Source organism: Brassica napus, chromosome A8 (genome assembly GCF_020379485.1).
Source record: "Brassica napus cultivar Da-Ae chromosome A8, Da-Ae, whole genome shotgun sequence".
NCBI classification, from domain to species: Eukaryota; Viridiplantae; Streptophyta; class Magnoliopsida; order Brassicales; family Brassicaceae; genus Brassica; species Brassica napus.
The window spans coordinates 18,885,787-18,907,854 of NC_063441.1; the positions used below are offsets into that span (position 1 = coordinate 18,885,787).

Below are 22,068 nucleotides of genomic sequence, written 5' to 3' on the forward strand. Positions count from 1 at the left end.
GATTAAAAATTCTGAAAGAATACTCATTTTTAAAACATAAAAATTATATGGTAAGTTATTTAAACGTATATTAATCAAGAAAAAGTTTATTTAATTCATCTATTAATATAAAAAGATGAATTAACATTATTATATGGTAAGTCATTTAAAATTATATTATTTGGTAATTTATTTAATTTATTGTATGGTAAGTCATTTAATTATATTAATCAAAGTATTTTTCACAGGATTTTTCTAGAGTTAATACTCTATTAATATAATTCATATAGCTTGGATTATAATCAAATTAGCATGCTTATTTTTAATAGGAAAAAATGCAGACATAATAAAATAATATGAGGGAAGAATAATAAAATATGTTTGTTGTGTTCTTTGTATTTTTATATTCTTATGTATTTAATTTTTATTTGTTTGGCGAGGTACATGTACTTTTTTGTGTGACTATAAATGTGAACTAATTAATTTTATGTGTTTTTAAAATGTTAAGATAAATTTTATAAGGAAGTTTTAATAAAAATGGCCATTTCTACAATTTTTAAAGTCAAAAATGGAAAATATAATGTAAATTGAAAGTAAGAAAAAATTATTAAAAAATTAATGAGATGTATTTTTGTACGCTATAATAAACTTTTAAAATTTATGATAATAAAGTTTTAAAAACATTTATACAAATAAAAACATTTTATTTCATATAATATTGGATCTCACATTAATATTAAGTATATATGCCTAAAATAGAGAAATTTGGTTATTTAAAAAAATGAAATATTATTTTTTCTTATTAGTTAATCAGTTTTAATTAATAAAGGTATGTTTTAATTTAATTTAAAATAAATTAAAACAATAATTAAAAAAGATATGTAAATTATGATTAGTTTTAATTTAAATTGATGAGTGAGAAAATGTGATTTGGAACAAATTATGAGAAAATTGCTTAAACTACCATTTTCCTAATACATGTTTTTATGTTTAATAGGTTAAGTTTTAAGAAAATAGTTATAATTTGATTGGTTGTTAACATTTATTAGTTATTATTTTAATCAGATCTAAAAATAAAGGGTAACTCTAGAACTAGTTAATACAAATTACCAAATAACACAAATGATAATACAAATAATGATTTATTATAGCTAACTGTAGAATTAGAGAAAGAATATAGAGTTAATTTGCTGTATATACATAAAAGTGATCAATATTAGCAAACTACCATTTGGGTATGTAAAACAAAAATTCCTGTAGCAAATTTAGCATGTACAGACTGTTTTACCCCTGCCCCAAAAGTTTCACTTCTCTCTATTTTTTTTTCTGAGTTTTCATCTTTCTATTTTATCTCATTTTCTCTCGTAAATCTTTTCTTTCACGATCAGTTTCTTTCAACCTTCATTAAAGTAAAAAGATATACTTTTCTTTTAATTTGCTGTTAATTTTATCATCAAATTTAATGGTCACATACTCCATTTCCAACACTAATTCTATATTGACTTTCTCCTTCACAACATGTATTCATTAGCATCACATCGGTTACGTCGAAGTTTGATGTGCTACCTATGCCAGTGAATCATGGATTCAAAAAGCAATCGTCCTAAAAAATTGCAACTAGTGCCCAGATTTTACCAAACAAATATTTTTTAAATTTATAGTATAATACAATAATTGTTACCTGTTAAGAATTCATTAGTTGAACATATAATGATTAAGGTAATCTAATAACTTATTTTGTACCATTAAACAAAATATATATCAGTTAACGATAGTTATTTTTAACATTTTACAAACCAATTTAAAGAAGAGATAACATGTTTTATAACTGCTAACCAAACATGTATCAGCTAATGACAAACATATTATGTAAAATGTAACCGTTAAGTTTTGACGTACGATGTTATATGACTAGTTAGACCAGTAACCAATTTCGTACCATCTAAAAAATTATGTATCATCCAACGTCAGCTATTTATTAACATCTTTCAAACCATTTTAAAAAATTTCAACATTTTTTTAACAACTAAGCAAACATTTATATGTTCATATTATTTAATTTGTAGCATCTAATCAATCATTTATCGGTTAAGTTTTTAAATAGCAACTGTAAATACTCGCAACTGAAATCTTCAATTCATGTCGTTTTCATCAATGTAAGGGAGACCCCACTATCATGACTATATGGCACATCCATACGGTGGTTGAGATCAAGTAAAAAACAAAGACGTTGCGGTAGACAAAACTCATGATGATAGTACTCGTTAGTTCACCAAGTCTTATGTTGAATGAAAGATACATAACTTAAAACTAATTACAGCTGTGGAAATAAAGAAAAACAAGAAGAATCATTTATAGAACTGACAAAAAGTTATAAACTATATTAAAGATCTTAAGGAGATGAGATAAGAGAGAGAGAGAGAGAGAGAGAGAGAGAGAGAGAGAGAGAGAGAGAGAGAGAGAGAGAGAGAGAGAGAGAGAGAGAGAGAGAGAGAGAGAGAGAGAGAGAGAGAGAGAGAGAGAGAGAGAGAGAGAGAGAGAGAGAGAAAGAAGAAGATGATTTGGGCATGAGAAGCTATGGAGACAAAAGAGAAAGAGAGAAGAAAAGTGATTATTTAGGCAGGGGTAGTATAGGATTATAAAAATGTCAATAGTGTCCAGAATAGTGTTAGGGTAGTTAGCTAATATTGAGTTTTTGTGTGTATATACAGCCTAAATACTCAAGAATATATATGCTTTATCAATTTCTTTATTTTTATCAAATAGTTATATATAATTAAATAAAATACTTTAGCATTTTTAAAGAAATAAATTTAATGGTTATATATTATTATATAAAAAATTATATTTGTAGGTAAGGAATTATAATAACTTTTATGTTTTTAAAGCCCACACAAAACCGTTTACAAAATATATTTCATATAAAAGCATCCGATCAATGTATTGTCATATTGGACTTACACAAAAAAATACACACTCTTTTTTTTCCTCTTGAGAGCTAGAGTATTTTTCGGTGTTTCATGTGTTAAACTAAAATATAAAGTAATTCTACAAGCAATTATCTAAATTAATTATAGTATTATTTTCTGTAAGAGAAAGATTTTTAATGACTAAGGTTTATGTTTTTGAACTATTTTAAATTTCACATATCTTCTAAATATATATTCTAATTTTTTTCATTATCAAAATATTTGAAATTAAAATTTTAAATTTCTAATTATTATTCAAAAATTATAACAGTGTAAAGATACTATATATTTCTTTATATAATATAACTACCCGCAAAATTGCACGCAAACACCTAGTAAAAGTTTAAAAACAGATGTTTCCAAATATTTGTGGAAAATCGATTTCGTGAAATTCTTTACTGAGTAATGAATAAATATAACAGAATGATTTATTTATTTTTTTTAACTAGAAATATAACAGAATGATCATAATGCCAAATGGCACAATAAAGAAAACGATATATGCTATATATTGGCCTCTAACACATGCCCACATAACTTATTATAAATCAAATTTGAAAAAAGTAACACTACTGCTTCACACGAGCAGGAGGAATACTCTGCTCGTTCTTGAAAAAGTTCTCAGGATCATACTTGGCTTTAACTTCCATCAACCTCTTTAAATTCCCCACGAAATACTTCGAACCATAGATCTCAGCTTCATCAACTGTTGTCTCACCACTCGGATTGCTCCCAATATCAATGTCTCTGTAATTCAAGAACGCCTCTCTCGGGTTACTTGACACATACGGTTCCGCAACTTCGTATAACTCCTTCATCATATCCAAACTACCCTTTGTGGCGTTTGCGTCAAACCATGCCGTATAATATTGAATCTTGAACAAGTTCCCTTCCCGATGAGGAAACGGTGTTGCGGTCGCAGGAATCGTGTCCATCACGCCACCGTAAGGGTTCCAATGCATATACACAATATTATTGTTGATTTTCAACATTCCATTCCAAAGCTTCTCGATTCCTTCTTTTGGGATTGGTTTCTTGACATAATCCGATTTGCTCTTAAAGAACTTTTCGGGCTTGGACGGTCTGTCCAAAAGAATGCTTGTCGGTGTACCGACAGGCAGGTCTTCCCAAAACAACGTTGAGTTAAGCCAGCTCATTTCTAGACAATCTTGGCTTTTTAACCCTAGCTCAGGTAAGCTTTGGTTCATTATTGACACAAGCTCATTGGCTCCACCCAAGAACTGAGCATAGAATAAAACCGCGATGGTTCTCTCCCCGGATCTCGTACCATTGGCGACCTGAGACATTGCTTTGACGTAAAGACTTTCAGGGAGTTTAGATGAGACAAGCTGCCACTTGTAGAGAACATCGATTCCACCTTGTTCCAATGTTTTGTTAACCCTAAACACCGTCAAGATCTCTGGAACATCGACTAGGTTTATTTTCCAAGAGAGGATGACTCCGAAACTCCCACCACCACCACCTCGAATCGCCCAGAAGAGATCTTCTCCCATGGTAGATCTATTCAAGAGCTTGCCGTTAACATCAACTATAAGTGCATCAACGACATGGTCCACCGTGAGTCCGTATTTTCTCATGAGGTTCCCGTATCCTCCACCGCTTATGTGTCCTCCAGCTCCTACGGTAGAGCATACGCCAGCAGGAAACGCTAACGTTTCGCCTGCCTCGCTGATCTTTGTGTAGAGCTCTCCCAATGTGGCACCAGCTTGAACCCAAGCTTGCTTGCTTGGCACGTCAACGGTTATAGACCTGAGATTGAACAGATCGAGAATGACGAATGGGACTGAGGAGATGTATGATAGCCCCTCGTAGTCATGGCCTCCGCTTCGGATACGTATCTGGACACCGTTGGACTTTGCGCATACCACCGTGGCTTGAATGTGAGATAGGTTTTTTGCCGTGACGATGGCCATCAGCGTTTGGTAGTTAGGGCTCGCGAACCTCGTGTTTTTCGTGTAAGCCAAGTAAGAAGACAAGAAGGTGGTGGTGTTATCGGCAGTGAAGATATCATCGGTGATTGGAGATTCGGGACTAGGCCAAGAACGAAGACATCCGAGGAATTCTCCAATACCTGGTTTCGTGACTGCTGCTTCGGAAACCGAAACAAGAAGAGCAAGACACAAAACAGAAAGAGCTTCTTTCATTTGGGTCCTTTTTTTGTTTTGTTTTTGTGCTTTATGAAACTTTCTTACCGCTGGATCTTAATTTATAGAATTTTTTCTTGAGAGAACACGTTTACAAAAAGAAAACTGTTCATACATTTCATTTAAAATTCACTTTTTTGTCATAAAGGTTACTTTGAATTCTTTCTCAAAAAGGAAGGTTTTGTTTTGAATAACTTACGGTATTTTTCTCTTCAACACAAATAACAAAAAATATGGTAAGCAAGTATTGGAGGACTCTTTCTCATGGTCAAGAAGACGGCTTGAATTACATTTATTTGCACTTTTCTATTCTACTTCCACATATTTATTTCGATACCTTCTTAGGGTTTGGTCAATAACAAATGTTACATCCAATTATGATGATAAACTGGAAACGTCACGTGAGACTTCATTTCAGTAATGTTTAGTAGTCCCTTTTTTTTTTGAACAAAGGCTTTAATGTTTAGTAGTTAGTCCATGAACATGTATGGTATTTGTTATAACCAATACTAAATTTTGATTTGCACTTTCAAAACATGAAATTATTTTAGCCGAAAAATTTATTAATTGTTTCTTAGTTTATAATCGAAATGATAATTCTATTTGTTCAACTTGTTTTGTATTTGATAAATATTTTTTGTGTTTTAAATGAAATAAACCCTAAGAAAATTGTAATCATAATTTTTTTTATTAATTATAGGTTGGTTTAGAAAAGTAGACTATATTTTACATTTTTTTTGGACACAAAATTAATTATTGTGTTGTTTGTAAACATGAGATAATGTAGATAATATATAGTACAATATTGCTTTCATAATTACCTTAATGAAGTTTAATTGTTTTCATTAATTATTATTATCATTTATGTAATATAACACATGACTAAAGGTCATTTTCAAATTGTGACCATGTTTCAATTAAATAAACTAGATGATAATCCGCACACATGCACGTGATAAGTTTTTTATACTAATTTTGTTCATTAAATAATTTTAACATTGTGAAACACTACAATCTTTATTGATTGTAAAATGACGAATTATAAAAATATTTGTCTCTTAAATGTATCATTGTTGTTGAAGAGTTAACGTATTATAACTCATTTTAATTATTTTTAAGACTTCATATGCACAAAAGAAAATTAAGTTTTGCCGCTGACACAAATCACCAAAATTAATGTGCTATTTGTGGCAATTTCCCAAAAATATTAGACAAATGATCAAATCTTTAATTTTTCTTAAAACTCAAAAAGAAGTGATTAGAATCTTGTCGTGATATTTCATTGAAAGCTTTTTAGAAGAAAAAAATTAAGACTAAATTACTTAATCTGAATGAAATAATATATATATATATATATAGTGCTTTCAATATTAAAAATCACTTTGATTTGAAGAATTATATTTCTCGGATTGTCATGATCAAATAACATATTAGAAACCACCTATTTAAAAAAATAACTTGTATAAAAGTATATAAATTAGAGTAAGCACATAAATCAAAACTATTACCTTATTTACAATCATGTTTTTGGTAAATAAATAAAAAATCATTTATTTACTTTATATGTATATAATTAAACTTTAGTGATATTGGTATATATATATATCATATTTTAATATAAATATTTATTCTACTCATGATTTTATTAACATTTGCATATGTGATGTAACAAAAATTTAAACCGTTAATCACAATACTTTTAATTTAAGATTTTTCAATACAAATTTTTTAGTTAAAATATTAATATCTCAGTATTTTTTAATGAAAATTTTGAAATTAATATATTTATATATATTTTATATAGTATATAATTTAATTTAAATGATAATACATGGACACATTCTTCAAATCTCCTCCAGTATTATAGCTTGTGAATATCACCTTCTTCTCTTGTTGACTCTTCCTGTCAACTCTTCATGAAACTAACTTCTTCAGCCTCATGATTCATCCCCGAGTAAACCCACTCGGCTTCTTATCTCCCGAGTAAATCCATTTGGCTTCATATCTCCGAGCTTCACCGCTCAGTTCTCAGTGATCCTGAGAAATCTTAATACCTCCCTTATCTTCCAAACCGGTAGAATCTTTGTGAAGATGTCCGCAGGATTATGCTGAGTAGCTACCTTCACCACGTCAATGAACTTATCACTCACCAACTCTCGCACAAAGTTGTACATAACATCTACATGCTTTATCTTCTCGTGATGAACATGATTTCTTGATAACTTGTTAAGATTTTTTTTGCGGCATAAAAAAATTAGTTGAAAAACAAGTATATATTTATCCGAGACAATATTTTTTTTGCCATATACTATTTATTTATATAATTTGAATTAGATTTAAAATTCATTGTTAGATTGTTAACATATTTAATAACATAAAGAACCATTGTTAGATTGCCAACAATTTTAATAGCAAATAACAATTTATTTCTAAATTTAAACACTTTATATAAAAAATTTATATTATTTTATTAATTTTGACATGTGGATCAGATTAATTTTTATATTGTTTAATTATATATTTATAAAATGTTAGTTTGCCTTATCTTGGGTCACTAGATTAAGATCCGCGCCTTGCGTGGGATGAACATTATATATATAAACTATTTTATATATTATATGTTTCTAACATATTATGAAATAATAAATATATATTGAATAATTAAAAAATCAGTAACTATTACTTATATAATTAAATTGGTGAGAACATATAAATAAATTTTATTAATCCAAAAAATATTTTTTCTATTTGATATGGTATATAATTAAATTTAAATTATAGTAACATATATATATAGTATATTTTAATATTAATATTTATTAAATGATGCATTTTGCTCATATTTTTTATCATTTATATCTGTTATAGCAAAATAATTTAAATTACTGATAACAAAATTATCACTGTGGGATTAATATATATATATATATATATATTCCTATATCTTTTATTTTAATACTTATTAAATGAGACTTTCAACTTATATAATTTTTTAATTATTTGTATCATGTTATAACAAAAAATTTAAACCATGGATAACAAAATTTGAATGTGAAACTTTTAACAGTTTTAGTAATTTATACTCGTTTTTAAAAATTCAAAATATAACATATAAAGAAAAAATTTAATTTTTATTATATGGTTATTATAGTTGTTTAATTTATTTTAATAGTTTAAAATTAAACAAATATAATATAAGACACACTTATTTTTATCAAATTTTTATTATTCAAAATAATTAATTGTCATATATATACTTTAGCCACATTAGGCAATTTCGTAATCAATACAATACTAAAAGGGGAATAAGAGCTCCTCTCATGCTGTCCACATCAGCAAATAAAATCAACCAATGAGAGACTTCTAAACTGACAAGTCAATTAAAAAAAAACACATCACCAAATCACTCTTCGCTCGAACCTTTTCAACGCCACGCCGATTCCAATATTTCTTTGGTCTTCTTCCGGTTTGTCTGCCTTTGCCAAAACAACTCTTTCACCAGTTACAAATTATTTATTCCTTAATCTTTTCAGCTTTCCTCCTCTCCTTACTCACTATATGAGACGTAGGTAGATTCACGAAAGATTCTTCTCACTAGAACCAGCAGATCTCTTCATCGCCTCTGGAGAAAACGAGTAGTTAGTACTGGCGTTTGGTTTTGGTTCCATCACTTTACCTCTGTATACAGTTTTCTGTAAAAATATTTACTCCTTCATATTTGGTAAGTCACACAACGCCTTGCTCCTGTACGTACAAAGCATCACTTAACATCTGTACAGTTTTCTTTGAAAAGCGTTCGTGGGAGTTGTATGTGATCTCTTTTTGTTTGTCTTTTATCATATTGTGAGATTGTTAGGAACGAAGAAGAAGAAGCCGTTGAAAGAATTGAGGGAGATGGAGGAGTTCGAGTTCCATAACTGGTGGAGCTTACGGTTGAGAATTCTATGATTACGGTTAATGTTTCCCACTTTTGATTCATGATTTCACTTCCTCTGTTTCAGATCGTTGGTTTTGTTTTTGAAAGCTCTTGATCTGGTGTTTAGATTGTTGGAGGTGTAAAAGGAGGAGAATGAGCTTTACAGGAGAGGATTCGCCATCTGGTTTGTCAGGTTTTGTAATTCTCAATCTTAGTTTTGATAAATAAAACAATCCAAACCGAGTTTGAGCAGTTCAATTTCAGTTTGTTTGCTTTGTTTCTCTTATAAAAGCTGTGGTCTTTTGTAGAGTTTGTTATACTTATAGCTTTAAAGTTTTTGGTCTCTAATTTCAAAATTTGCATTTATACAACTATTGACCTCTAAACGCATCAGAACCATACCATTTGTTTCTTTTCCCTTCCTTCTACCCTTACGTTATCTATTTTTACGTGTTTCAGGGACCAACTGAAAATGGGAAATTGATGCTCAATATATATATCTGCATAGCGCAAGAACGAGCAAGCCCGGCTTCATCTGGTCATCACTTTGTCTTCCAATGCTATGATCATTTCCAAGGTATAACCTTTGCTTCAATCTGAGAGTCGACGCCATCACATGTAGCATTACATGAGTCATCCTTGGTATCGTCCCGTTATCTAGAAAAGTTACTTTGTTTAATTTAAACTGATTTGTGTGATTTTGTAGTTAATTTTTTTTTCTTATCCTTATAGCTCACACTTTGGTATGTTGACGAGTTTATCTTCCGTGAATTCTTTTATTGATTCTTTCAATGGTGTTTGTATGTTATTCTTTACGTTCGTCCCCTGCAGCTAATGATGGCTTTGACTGTTCACTTAGTGAACTGAAGCAAAAGAATAAGCCAGTGAGTATTTTATCATTGTGCCTATTTGACTCTGGTGTTTTCATGATTATGTGCCTCACATTGTTTTTGTTTTTTTTGGATAGGTTGAACCAAGCTCATTGAATAAGTCTCGCTGCTGCAGAAGATTTGGATGGTATTCTTAAATTATTGTCTTTGCTAATTAATTGTTCCTTACGGTAAACATCTTACATAGAGAATACATTGCAGAGCATGCTAATGAAGATTAAATTATTTGGCAGCAGCAATGTCACCCCTGTGAGGGAAGTTAAATATATGACGGTGGAGTAGATGGTTTTTTTTGCATTAAACCATCGGTTATTTGATGATGTTCTCTCATTATCAAAAACCTGTTAGCAGATTGATTTTTGATGTGATGTCTATTTGCAGCTTCTTAGTAGAGTCTTTAACATTCTCCATGAAAAAAAATCCAGAGCTTGCTGGAGATAGGTGCTGTACAGTTATCAGGCCTCCTTAAGTTCTTTGCAGGGGACAAAAAGAAGAGTATGTTTGCCAACTTTATGGACCTCTTCAAAAAGTATGAACAAATCTCTTTTATCTTCCTCTTCAAGCTTGATCGACCGTAAGTATTCATGCCTATTGCCTAGGGGGCTTTAAGATTGTATGGCATTTCTGTCTATCTCTGCTAAACAAAAAAAATTCAGGATGACTCATAAACCAGGCCATGTAATGAATTTCTTGCATGATGGGCGGCAACTGTTGGTTGTTAAGGGAAGATATGCAGCCAAGAATTCCGAAGAGATCTTGCTGCCATATCAGCAAGTAACTTTCTCTTTTTGTCACTTCCTATCAAGTTTTGAAATTTGAATTTGCATAAACGAATACCAGGTTGGAGTTCTTTGTGAAACCTTGCATGTGGTTTTCTTAAATGAGTACGTCATTTGCTTTGGTAGCGAGAGCCAGTACATGATTCTATAGAAGGAGAACAATCACTTCTTTGTCAGCTGCGGGTAGGTTTCATTCATTACTTTGTCATGCATGCCTTTGTTTCTTCCTTTCAGCGCAACTAAGTAATCATGAATTGCTTCCAGATCCTAAAGGACTGTTTCTTAACTCGTGGGCAGCGAGATGGTTTAAAACTTTAAGTTCATTGACAAAAACGCATAAGAAATATACAATTTATGTATAGAAATATTATATTCTAGAGATTACAATAAGTAAAAACTGTATTACATCGCCCTGCATAAGATGTAAGAGCGGTGAGCGGAGTAGAGGAAAACAAAATAATAGACATATATATCAGAGACCTCTCCTTTCATGTTTATACTACGGCAACATATATATATATAAATTTCAACTACATCCAAATCATCTACATCATAAATTTTATAGCTAAACTTATATAGTTACAGTCCAATCAGTTATCTGTATTCTCTGTAGAACCTCAACTCTTCAGTAATTAATCAACTCAGATAACCACAAAATAAAAAGTTGATTATTTATGTGAGACCAACAAATGCCTTTGAAGTCATATAGAGAAACAATTTGAAATTATATATGAGCATAAAAAATTGGTTGCTAATATGACTGACCTATCAATAAAAAAAATATTTTGAATAATTTCTTAATATATTAAAATGGGTCTCTAATGTTCTGGTTTATTCGTTTACAAACCATAACAACACAAGTTTTTACTCCTCACTCACGTAACAAACCTGGGAGTTATAGAACCGAACACAAAAGCATATTAAGCAAAACATTGCAATAAAACGATGTTCAAATCAGTTTTGAGAATTTAAAATCAAATTATAAATTTTATTCCTTTTTCGTTAAAACAGTTTAATGTACATATTATTTCCAAATGAAATGAAAAATGAAAAAAATTCTTTAGTTAAAAATTATAAGAAGAAAAAAAATACAATCTTAAATAAAATAGAAATAGTAAAACAGTTTATGCATAGTGTGGACAAAAAACTACTAAATTTAACTGGTGATATCTCATACTTTCAGGTAACAACCTAGAGAATTTTTTTTTTCTAATCTCATTTCAAGTTTAAATGTTCATTCTTAAGAAAGAACTCTCTACCTTGATGTGGTAACACAAACATGCATACTGAAAATAATCATCTTTGTAATATAAAGCTGTTGCTAAACTATTTTGTCAAAATAATCTTATAGATTGATAAAATATCAAATTTTAATATTATTAATTTGTAGATTTTTATTTTATTCGTGTGACCATGTTTAATTTATCCTTTTTTTAATTTATCCTTATCCTTATTTTAATATGTCCTTACAAAATATTAGTAACATAAATACCCATAACGCCTTACTAAAAACATCATGATAGACATTAAAACATCCTCACAGGCTAGGATTTTTAACCGGACCAAACTTGCCGAACAAAAAAGTTTGGTTTTTGGTTCGGAAGTTCGGTTGGTAACAATAAAATTTTCAGTTTCGATTTGGTTCGGTTCGCTAACAAATTTGTTTGGTTAAAAAAATATCAATCTTAACTGAAATTCCAAACATAACTAACCAAACTAACCAAAATCCTAATCAAAACAACCAAGTGACCGGAATAACCAAATCAAACCAAACTAGCCGAAACCCAAACCAAAATAACCGAACTAACATAAATTAACTGATTTTTTTAAGTTTATTCAATATAAACTGAAAATTTAACCAAACTAACCGCAAAACCGAAAACTCCGGTAAAAGTTTTTGAAACCTAACTACCCAAGAACCAAACCAATTTTTTCTTACGGTTCAATTCAGCGAAATTTTGTCAAGCCAAACTACCTGAAAACAAAACTACCTGAAAGATCATTTCATCCCACAACAGTCAACCAAAAGAAGTTGATGCTCCATATAAATTTTTTATATTTTTATTGACAATAATAATTTATATTTAATTATATTTTGATGTGAAATAATATTGTTTAAAAAATTATCTTATTTTCAAATTTTATTTATATATATATATTTAATTTTTGAATACAAAAATAATTTTGTGATATTATTAAATAAAAAGGATAAATTATTTTTAAATTTTTTATATTTAACTTTAAATGTGTTAGCAAAAACTTCATATGAAAGCATTGGACATATAGCATTTGGAAAACATTTTCATTTTCTAAAACTATTATAAATGTTTTCCTAATTATTGTTGACTGGATAATAAATGGCATAATATTATGCTAATGTTCTGCAAATCAAAATCTTAATATTAAGATGAACACTTTTTAGATTTTTCAGGTTAGTGTCATACTAAATATGATTTTAAAAGTTACAATTTTCCGGCATTTTTCTTATGAATTTTTTATGTCTCTCTAAATAAAATCACAAACCTCTCAGATCAATATGTATGATTTATTTCTTACTCTCTCTTGATATATTCCAAAATTCTAACTCTAATTTTCTTCCTAATTTTTGTGCAAATATTCAATCTATTTAAAAAAGTGTTGTAAATTTAGATGAAAACGAAAACCTTAACAAAACATTAATTAGAAGACAATGAGATATTTACCTACTTTCACAGCTCAAACTTTGTAGATTCCTTAGGATAAAATTATCAAATAATATCATATATTATACTAAATTTAAAAAGAAAATTATATAACCACATTATCTGCGCGTAGCGCAGAAAAGGACCTAGTTTTATTTAAGGAAGTAATGCATCACATTAATAATGTATTTATGGTTAGTTTAATAAAAATCTTATTATATATTTAGATGGACCAATTTATTTCTCTAAGGTTTCTAAGAATCATTCTAGTGATGACATGTGGCTACAAAAAATGTTGTAATGCTTCTCAAATAATATATAGGGGATGTGTTAGTACTAGGTTGGGTTTGGTAAGGCCCGTCACAATATAATATATAATATATATAATAAAATATATTCAGAGAGATAAAAAAGAAAAAAACACATTGCGGCAAAGTTTTCGTTGAGTTTAGGTCAGAAGAGCTTCTTGTGTTATCTCCGACGGCATCAGGAACAATGGTACGGTACATAGAACACACAAATATTGGTCGGTATCAGGTCAGGACCGAGAATCTAATGTTTTTGTCTTGTGAATATCGCAGTGCGAAATTCTTGATGAGAAGAAGAAGAAGAAGGATGAAAAGGTATGCCCTTTTGTGAGCTTCTTCTTTATCAAACATGGTTAGAATTTAGCTATGGTTATGTTGCTCTTGTAGAGCTTGAAAGTGATGCCCTTGGCGCTCAGGATTTAAATGTTTTGTTTTCTTAGAACTACACTAAACCCTAAGGAATAAACTTTTCTAATTACAGGCTAGAGAAAAGGAGTTGAAAAAGCTTAAAGCTTTGGAGAAAGCGAAGAAGCTTGAAGAACTCAAGGTAACCTCTCTCTCTCTCTCTCTCTTGAGTTCTCTCTCTTGAGTATTATGCTTGAATAAAAAAAACTCAAGATTTTTGTTTTTTTGTTCTTCGTCACATGGTGTGGCGTAGGCAAAACAGGAGAAAGGTGGAACCAATGCCAGTCAAAAGAAGAAGAGTCACAAACGGGATAATGCATCAGAAGAGAATCCTGAGGATTTTGTAGACCCTGAAACTCCTATTGGTGAGAGGAAAAGGCTCTCCTCGCAGATGGCTAAACAGTACAGCCCTGCTGCCGTAGAGAAATCGTATGTTTGTAGAGATTTTTTTTTATTTACATCAACTCATCCCACCAATTTTTTCTTACATCATCTCTGATCTTTCTCAGATGGTATGCATGGTGGGAGAAAAGTGACCTCTTTAAGGCTGATGCTAAGAGTTCCAAGCCACCCTTTGCCATTGTATAGCGCATTGTTCAACCCTGAATATTATTTACTTTCTCTCTTTTATGTGGGGTTTATCATATTGATTCTTCTGCAGGTTCTTCCTCCTCCAAATGTGACTGGAGTCTTGCATATTGGCCATGCCCTAACAGTTGCTATTGAGGTTTCATTTTAACACTTTGTGCCTCTCTCTCCCTCTTGTGATGCTCACACGTCTTGAAATTTTCTGATGCAGGATACCCTTATTCGTTGGAAGAGAATGTCTGGGTATAATGCTCTGTGGGTGCCCGGGTTGGACCATGCTGGTATAGCTACGCAGGTTTAAAAACAACATCCTTGTTCAAAGCTTCTTTTGCCGTAGTTGTAGAATTTGTTTTAAAAATATGTTTTTCTTCCTTTTTGCACATGGATTCTTCTAGACTGTGGTTGAGAAAAAACTTGCCCTTAAAAAATTGACCAGGCAGGACCTTACCCGCGAAGAATTCTTGAATGAAGTAAGTTAGAAAATTTAAAAATACGCCTCTTGAATCATTTTTCATTGTTTGAAAAATTCGTTGTTGGAAAAAAAAGGTGTGGAAGTGGAAGGACGAAAATGCCTGCACGATTCTTACACAACTACGACGTCTAGGAGCTTCTCTTGATTGGTCTCGTGAGGTAAGCTCTGACTGATGTCTGATTTTACTTCATCTGTCCCCTCTGGTCTATTCATCTAACCGATGTGTTGTTGTAGTGTTTTACAATGGACGAGCAAACATCAAAAGCTGTCACCGAGACCTTTGTACGTTTATTCGAGGAAGGGCTTATCTATAGGTAAGTCTGAGACAAAAATAAAACACAGGAGGAATAGTACATTTAACTGACCATGACTTGTGCAGGGATATTCGGCTTGTTCATTGGGATTGTCATTTGAAAACAGCTGTTTCTGACGATGAGGTAAGTCAGTAGAATATATATATATGTGTCCTATCTTTCTTTCTTTCTTTTTATAATGCGGAGTGTGTCTATTATATCTGATAGGTTGAGTATATGGATATCAAAGAAAAGACGCTACTAAATGTACCTGGGTATGAGAAGCCAGTAGAATTTGGTCTTCTTACTTCATTTGCTTACCCTCTGGAGGGAGGTTTGGGCGAGGAGGTTGTGGTTGCCACCACAAGGGTGGAAACAATGCTGGGGGATACTGCCATTGCGATTCATCCCGATGATGCAAGATACAAGCATCTTCATGGGAAATTTGCTGTGCACCCATTTAATGGACGCAGGTTACCAATTATCTGTGATGGAACGCTTGTTGATCCAGATTTTGGTACCGGTTGTGTTAAGGTATGTATTTGGATGCTATGTTTCTGGTTGGCTCCCTATTAGTTGGCATCTAAATAAAGTGTTTTTTTTTGTAAGATTACTCCTGCCCATGACCCCAATGATTGTGAGTTGGGAAAGCGTCACAACCTTGAATTTATTAACATATTCACTGATGATGGAAAGATCAACACAAATGGAGGGCCTGACTTCACAGGGATGCCACGGTTTGCAGCACGTGAGGCACTTGTTGAAGCTTTGAAGAAGCAGGTAACTGTTGATTTGATAAAATTAAGATAACTGTGATCATAAACCTTTTAAAACAACTTTGTGTGTTCCATTCCAGGGGCTGTACAGAGGTGCCGAAAACAAGGAAATGAGGCTTGGTCTTTGCCAGAGAACAAGTGATGTTATTGAGCCTGTGATTAAGCCTCAGTGGTACCTCAACTGCAGCATGATGGCAAAGGAGGCTCTCAATGTTGCTGAAAGCAAAAAGCTCGAGTTTATACCAAAGCAGTACACTGCAGAGTGGACAAGGTTTGTTTCATTTTTACTTATCATTGCCTCCATTTATTTTTTTTTTTTCTAAACTAACAAAATTACAACGATGGACAGATGGCTAGAAAACATTCGTGACTGGTGTATATCAAGACAGCTTGTGTGGGGACACAGAATACCAGCATGGTATGCTTCTCTCGAGGAAGACGAGCGCAGGGAGGTTGGTGCGTACAATGACCACTGGATCGTTGCTAGAAACGAGGAAGAAGCTCGAAAAGAGGCAGCTGAAAAATTTGGTGGGAAGAACAAGTTTGAGCTAAGACAAGATGAAGATGTGCTTGACACGTGGTTTTCTTCTGGGATATTTCCGTTATCTGTTCTGGGATGGCCTGATGAAACAGACGACTTCAAAGCCTTCTATCCAACCTCTCTCATAGAAACTGGACATGATATCCTCTTTTTTTGGGTTGCTCGTATGGTTATGATGGGAATAAAACTAAGCGGCGGCGAGGTTCCCTTCAACAAGGTTTATTTGCATCCTATGATACGTGACGCACATGGGCGCAAGATGTCAAAATCTCGTGGAAATGTGATTGATCCGATTGAAGTAATCGAGGGGGCAACTCTTGATGCACTTCATAAAAGATTAGAAAAGGGTAACTTGGATAAAAAAGAGCTGGAAATGGCCAAAAAAGGACAAGAAAATGACTTTCCAGACGGAATCTCTGAGTGTGGTGTGGACGCTCTTCGGTTTGCACTTGTCTCTTACACTGCTCAGGTCTCTTAAAATTATTATTTGTGCTGTTTCTTTTTCTTTTTCCCTACTATTTTTTTATATGAAGTTTAAAACAAAGAATGTTTTGTTTGTTTTTGTAGTCTGAAAAAATAAACTTGGACATTCTACGTGTGGTTGGATACCGGCAATGGTGTAACAAGCTCTGGAATGCTGTCAGGTTTGCCTTGATAAGACTTGGCGATGGTTACGCCCCGACCATGGTTCTAAGCCCTGAAACGATGCCCTTCAGCTGCCAATGGATTCTCTCTGAACTAAATAAGACAATATCGAAGACGGTGGAGTCACTGGATGCATTTGACTTGTCGGAAGCAGCCAACACAGTATATGCATGGTGGCAATATCAATTCTGTGATGTTTTCATTGAAGCTATCAAACCATATTTTGCTAATGCGCCGTTGGCTGCTTCAGAGAGGGCTCATGCACAAGATGCTCTCTGGGTATCTCTGGAGACGGGTTTGAGACTGCTTCACCCGTTCATGCCTTTTGTTACTGAAGAGCTATGGCAACGGCTGCCTTCACCCAAGGACTGTGAAAGAAAGGCATCTATCATGATATGTGACTACCCATCTCCTATAGAGGTGAGAGAGTGAGAGATAACTTTTTTTGCTTCATTAGTTTGGTTCTTTTAACTCTTCTTCTTCTTCTTTGTTAACTCGCAGAATTGGACAAATGAAAAAGTGGAGAAGGAAATGGAAACCGTTCTAGCTACCGTCAAGTGCTTGAGAGCACTCAGGGCTGCGTTGCTGGAGAAACAGAAAAATGAAAGGTCTGATAAAAATCCCTTTTTCTTTTGAAAGGAACACTTTGAGACAATTTTTTTTTCTAACAAAACAAATGGTATTTTGTCTCTCTCTTTTCTCTCAGGTTACCTGCGTTTGCTCTGTGTGAAAACAACGTAACATCCGAAATTGTAAAATCTCACGAGTTGGAGATCAGAACCCTTGCAAATCTATCGTCCTTAGAGGTAATAATAAAACAGGTTCCCACCTTGTGGTTTCTCTCGTGTTCCTTTTTCTGAGTTCTATTTATGGGTTTGGCTTCTTCGCTATAGGTTCTACTAAAGGGAGAACACGCAGCCCCAGCTGGATCTGCAGTTGAGACGGTGAACGAGAACCTCAAGGTCTATCTCAAAGTGGACAGAGCCATGAACGCAGAAGCTGAGCAAGAAAAGATCAGAAACAAGATTGCAGAACTAGAAAAGTAAACCCCCCCCCCCCCCCCCCCCCCCCCCCCCTCTCCCCAATCTTTAAAACAAAAAAAAATGTTTGAAACGTAATTAACAAGCTTGACTTTCGTGTTTCATTTTAGACAAAAGAACAAGTTGCAGAAGATGATGAGTGCGTCTGGGTACCAAGACAAGGTCCCTGCGCACATAAAAGAAGACAACGCCACAAAGCTCGCTAAGATTCTCCAAGAATTCGATTTCTTTGACAAGGAAAGTGCTCGTCTCCTTGCCGAGACTGGAAACCAACGAATGGAGGAGCATAACAAGCGAGAAAACACCACCTCTCTTTATTGTCCGAAATAGACTTGTAAAAGAAATATTTAGTGTTTGTTGTTACAGAGGTGTTACTGGTTTATATATTTATCTTGATTTAGAAATTCATGTAGTATTTATAAAGCTAAGTAAAATATACAGATTTTTAAAAAAATTCAGATTTTATTTACAAATCCGGAAGTTTACCTTCGGATTTGAGTCTTTGTATTTTCAACAAAAAAATCATTTAAATCCATTATAAAATCAAATTTATCAGTAAATCCGTATAATTGAATAATACTTGATTAAATATATAATCCAACCAGAAACATAGCATCCAAATACATACCTTAACACAACCGGTACCAAAATCTGGGTCAACAAGCCTTCCATCACAGATAATTGGTAACCTGCGTCCATTAAATGGGTGCACAGCAAATTTCCCATGAAGATGCTTGTATCTTGCATCATCGGGATGAATCGCAATGGCAATGACTTACCTCATCGTCAGAAACAGCTGTTTTCAAATGACAATCCCAATGAACAAGCCGAATATCCCTGCACAAGTCATGGTCAGTTAAATGTACTATTACTCCTGTGTTTTATTTTTGTCTCAGACTTACCTATAGATAAGCCCTTCCTCGAATAAACGTACAAAGGTCTCGGTGACAGCTTTTGATGTTTGCTCGTCCATTGTAAAACACTACAACCAAACATCGAATAATTCTTTTTGTAACATATATGGAAGTTTTCACTAGAATTGGTTTAACTATACGGGTTGCCTACTTGCTTTTGTTATTAGAAATCAAAGTACACAAAAAAAGAACGTTTAACATACATAATGATTTGAGTTTAAAAGTTTCTTGCATTGGTTTAACTTAATACAAAAGTATTGTTCTAATCATTAACCTTCATCACAAAACGGTAAATTATAATTCTCAATTTATTAAGTGCTTCCGCTATTCTAAATAAAAGTACAAAACCTCGGTTCGATGAAATTCTTTATTCAGTAATGACTAAATATAACAAAATGATCATAATGCAAATTATGGGACAGCAACGAAAACAATACAGCTACTATAAAGTCTATAACACATGTCCACATAACTTATTACAATTAAATTTTGAAAACTAGCAACACTACTGCTTCACACGCGCAGGAGGAATACTCTGCTCGTTCTTGAAAAAGTTCTCAGGATCATACTTGGCTTTAACTTCCATCAACCTCTTTAAATTCCCCACGAAATACTTCGAACCATAGATCTCAGCTTCCTCAACGTTTGTTTCATTACTCGGATTGCTTCCAATATCAATGTCTCTGTAATTCAAAAACGCCTCTCTCGGGTTACTTGACACGTACGGTTCCGCAACCTCGTACAACTTCTTCATCATATCCAAGCTACCCATTGTGGCGTTTGCGTCCAACCACGACGTATAATACTGAACCTCGAACAAGTTTCCTTTCCGATGAGGAAACGGGGTGGCGGCCGCCGGAACCGTGTCCATCACGCCACCGTAAGGGTTCCATTGCATATACACAATATTATTATTGTTGAACTCCAACAATGCTTCCCAAAGCTTCTTGATTCCTTCTTTAGGGATTGGTTTCTTGACATAATCCGATTTGCTCTTGAAGAACTTTTCCGGTTTAGACGGTCTATCTAAAAGAACGCTTGTCGGTGTACCGACAGGTAAGTCTTCCCAAAACAACGTTGTGTTAAGCCAACTCATCTCTAAACAATCTTGGCGTTTTAGCCCTAGTTCAGGTAAGCTTTGGTTCACTATCGCCACAAGCTCATCGGCTCGACCCAAGAACTGAGCATAGAACTCAACCGTGATGGTTCTGTTTACGACCTGAGACAGTGCTCTGAGGAAAAGTCCATCAAGGAGTTTGGATGAGACAAGCTGCCACTTGTAGAGAACATCGATTCCGCCTTGTTCCAATGTTTTGTTAACCCTAAACACCGTCAAGATCTCTGGAACATCGACTAGGTTTATTTTCCAAGAGAGGATGACTCCGAAACTCCCACCACCACCACCTCGAATCGCCCAGAAGAGATCTTCTCCCATTGTAGATCTATTCAAGAGCTTGCCATTAACATCAACTATAAGTGCATCAACGACATTGTCCACTGTTAATCCGTATTTTCTCATGAGGTTCCCGTATCCTCCACCGCTTATGTGTCCTCCAGCTCCTACGGTAGAGCAAACGCCAGCAGGAAACGCTAACGTTTCGCTCGCGTCGCTGATCTTTGTGTAGAGCTCTCCCAACGTGGCACCCGCTTCAACCCAAGCTTGCTTGCTTGGCACGTCAACGGTAATAGACCTGAGATTGAACAGATCGAGAATGACGAATGGGACTGAGGAGATGTATGATAGCCCCTCGTAGTCATGGCCTCCGCTTCGGATACGTATCTGGACACCGTTGGACTTTGCGCATACCACCGTGGCTTGAATGTGAGATAGGTTTTTTGCCGTGACGATGGCCAACAGTGTTTGGTAGTTAGGGCTCTCGAACCTCGTGTTTTTCGTGTAAGCCAAGTAAGAAGACAAGAAGGTGGTGGTGTTATCGGCAGTGAAGATATCATCGGTGATTGGAGATTCGGGACTAGGCCAAGAACGAAGGCATCCGAGGAATTCTCCAATACCTGGTTTCGTGACTGCTGCTTCGGAAACTGAAACAAGAAGAACAAGACACAAAACAGAAAGTGTTTCTTTCATTTGGTTCTTTTTTTTTTTTTTTTGTACTTTATGAAACTTTCTTACGGCTGGATCTTAATTTATAGATTTTTTTCTTGACAGAGGACGTTTACAAAAAAAAAAACTGTTCATACATTTCATTTAAAATTCACTTTTTGTCATAAAGGTTACTTTGAATTCTTTCTCAAAAAGGAAGGTTTTGATTTGAATAACTTAAGATATTTTTTTCTTTCTTCAACACAAATCCTCTATATATTAATTGGAGATCATTTAAAATATTGTAACCTTAAGTTTCTACTAATTAAAAAGAGACTATATTTAGGTGCCATTTAATTAGGATATCAATTTAGCTTACGTGTCAACTTAAAAATCAATTGAAAAAATGTTGGTCTAAATCCAATTACCAGAAAACATTATATTAACCCAAAATATAAGAAACACATATATTTTTCCTTAAATAAAAGTTACAAAATTACATAATATGATTAACATATATATGATAATTAATGACTATGAATAATAAAGATTTGATAACAATTTTTGCATCTTTTTTCATTTTTATTTAATTTTATATTATTAAAAAATAAACAATCACATTAACCATGTAATAAAAAAATAAATATTTTTCTTATATGTTATATT

At 33.1% G+C, this 22,068-nt stretch overlaps 3 protein-coding genes across 3 annotated transcripts; 1 reads left to right on the forward strand and 2 right to left on the reverse strand.

Annotated features, from left to right (window-relative positions):
• Positions 1-2,520: 2,520 nt before the first annotated feature.
• On the reverse strand, positions 2,521-7,661 carry LOC106360159 (berberine bridge enzyme-like 4). Its single transcript, XM_048737990.1, has one exon. The coding sequence runs from the start codon at positions 5,111-5,113 to the stop codon at positions 3,518-3,520; it is 1,596 nt and encodes a 531-aa protein (XP_048593947.1). The 5' UTR covers positions 5,114-7,661; the 3' UTR covers positions 2,521-3,517.
• A 6,113-nt stretch (positions 7,662-13,774) lies between these two features.
• On the forward strand, positions 13,775-18,901 carry LOC106359273 (valine--tRNA ligase, mitochondrial 1-like). Its single transcript, XM_048737991.1, has 20 exons — positions 13,775-13,877; positions 13,961-14,002; positions 14,169-14,234; positions 14,346-14,521; positions 14,602-14,674; positions 14,754-14,819; positions 14,892-14,975; positions 15,076-15,150; positions 15,227-15,310; positions 15,387-15,466; positions 15,532-15,589; positions 15,674-15,979; positions 16,055-16,225; positions 16,302-16,492; positions 16,571-17,231; positions 17,330-17,827; positions 17,909-18,015; positions 18,114-18,213; positions 18,301-18,449; positions 18,558-18,901. The coding sequence occupies exons 1-20, from the start codon at positions 13,875-13,877 to the stop codon at positions 18,775-18,777; spliced, it is 3,210 nt and encodes a 1,069-aa protein (XP_048593948.1). The 5' UTR covers positions 13,775-13,874; the 3' UTR covers positions 18,778-18,901.
• Positions 18,902-19,251: 350 nt separating this feature from the next.
• On the reverse strand, positions 19,252-21,807 carry LOC111200111 (berberine bridge enzyme-like 4). Its single transcript, XM_048737992.1, has 2 exons — positions 19,350-21,807; positions 19,252-19,284 (listed from the first exon to the last, which is right to left on the reverse strand). The coding sequence occupies exon 1, from the start codon at positions 21,445-21,447 to the stop codon at positions 19,867-19,869; it is 1,581 nt and encodes a 526-aa protein (XP_048593949.1). The 5' UTR covers positions 21,448-21,807; the 3' UTR covers positions 19,252-19,284; positions 19,350-19,866.
• Positions 21,808-22,068: the final 261 nt, after the last annotated feature.

Coding starts and splice junctions, on each gene's coding strand:
- LOC106359273 (XM_048737991.1), top strand. Junction 15,151..15,226: donor GCGAAGAATTCTTGAATGAA/GTAAGTTAGAAA, acceptor TGGAAAAAAAAG/GTGTGGAAGTGGAAGGACGA. Junction 16,493..16,570: donor TACACTGCAGAGTGGACAAG/GTTTGTTTCATT, acceptor AACGATGGACAG/ATGGCTAGAAAACATTCGTG.
- LOC106360159 (XM_048737990.1), bottom strand. CDS start 5,113: ATGAAAGAAGCTCTTTCTGTTTTGTGTCTTGCTCTTCTTGTTTCGGTT.
- LOC111200111 (XM_048737992.1), bottom strand. CDS start 21,447: ATGAAAGAAACACTTTCTGTTTTGTGTCTTGTTCTTCTTGTTTCAGTT.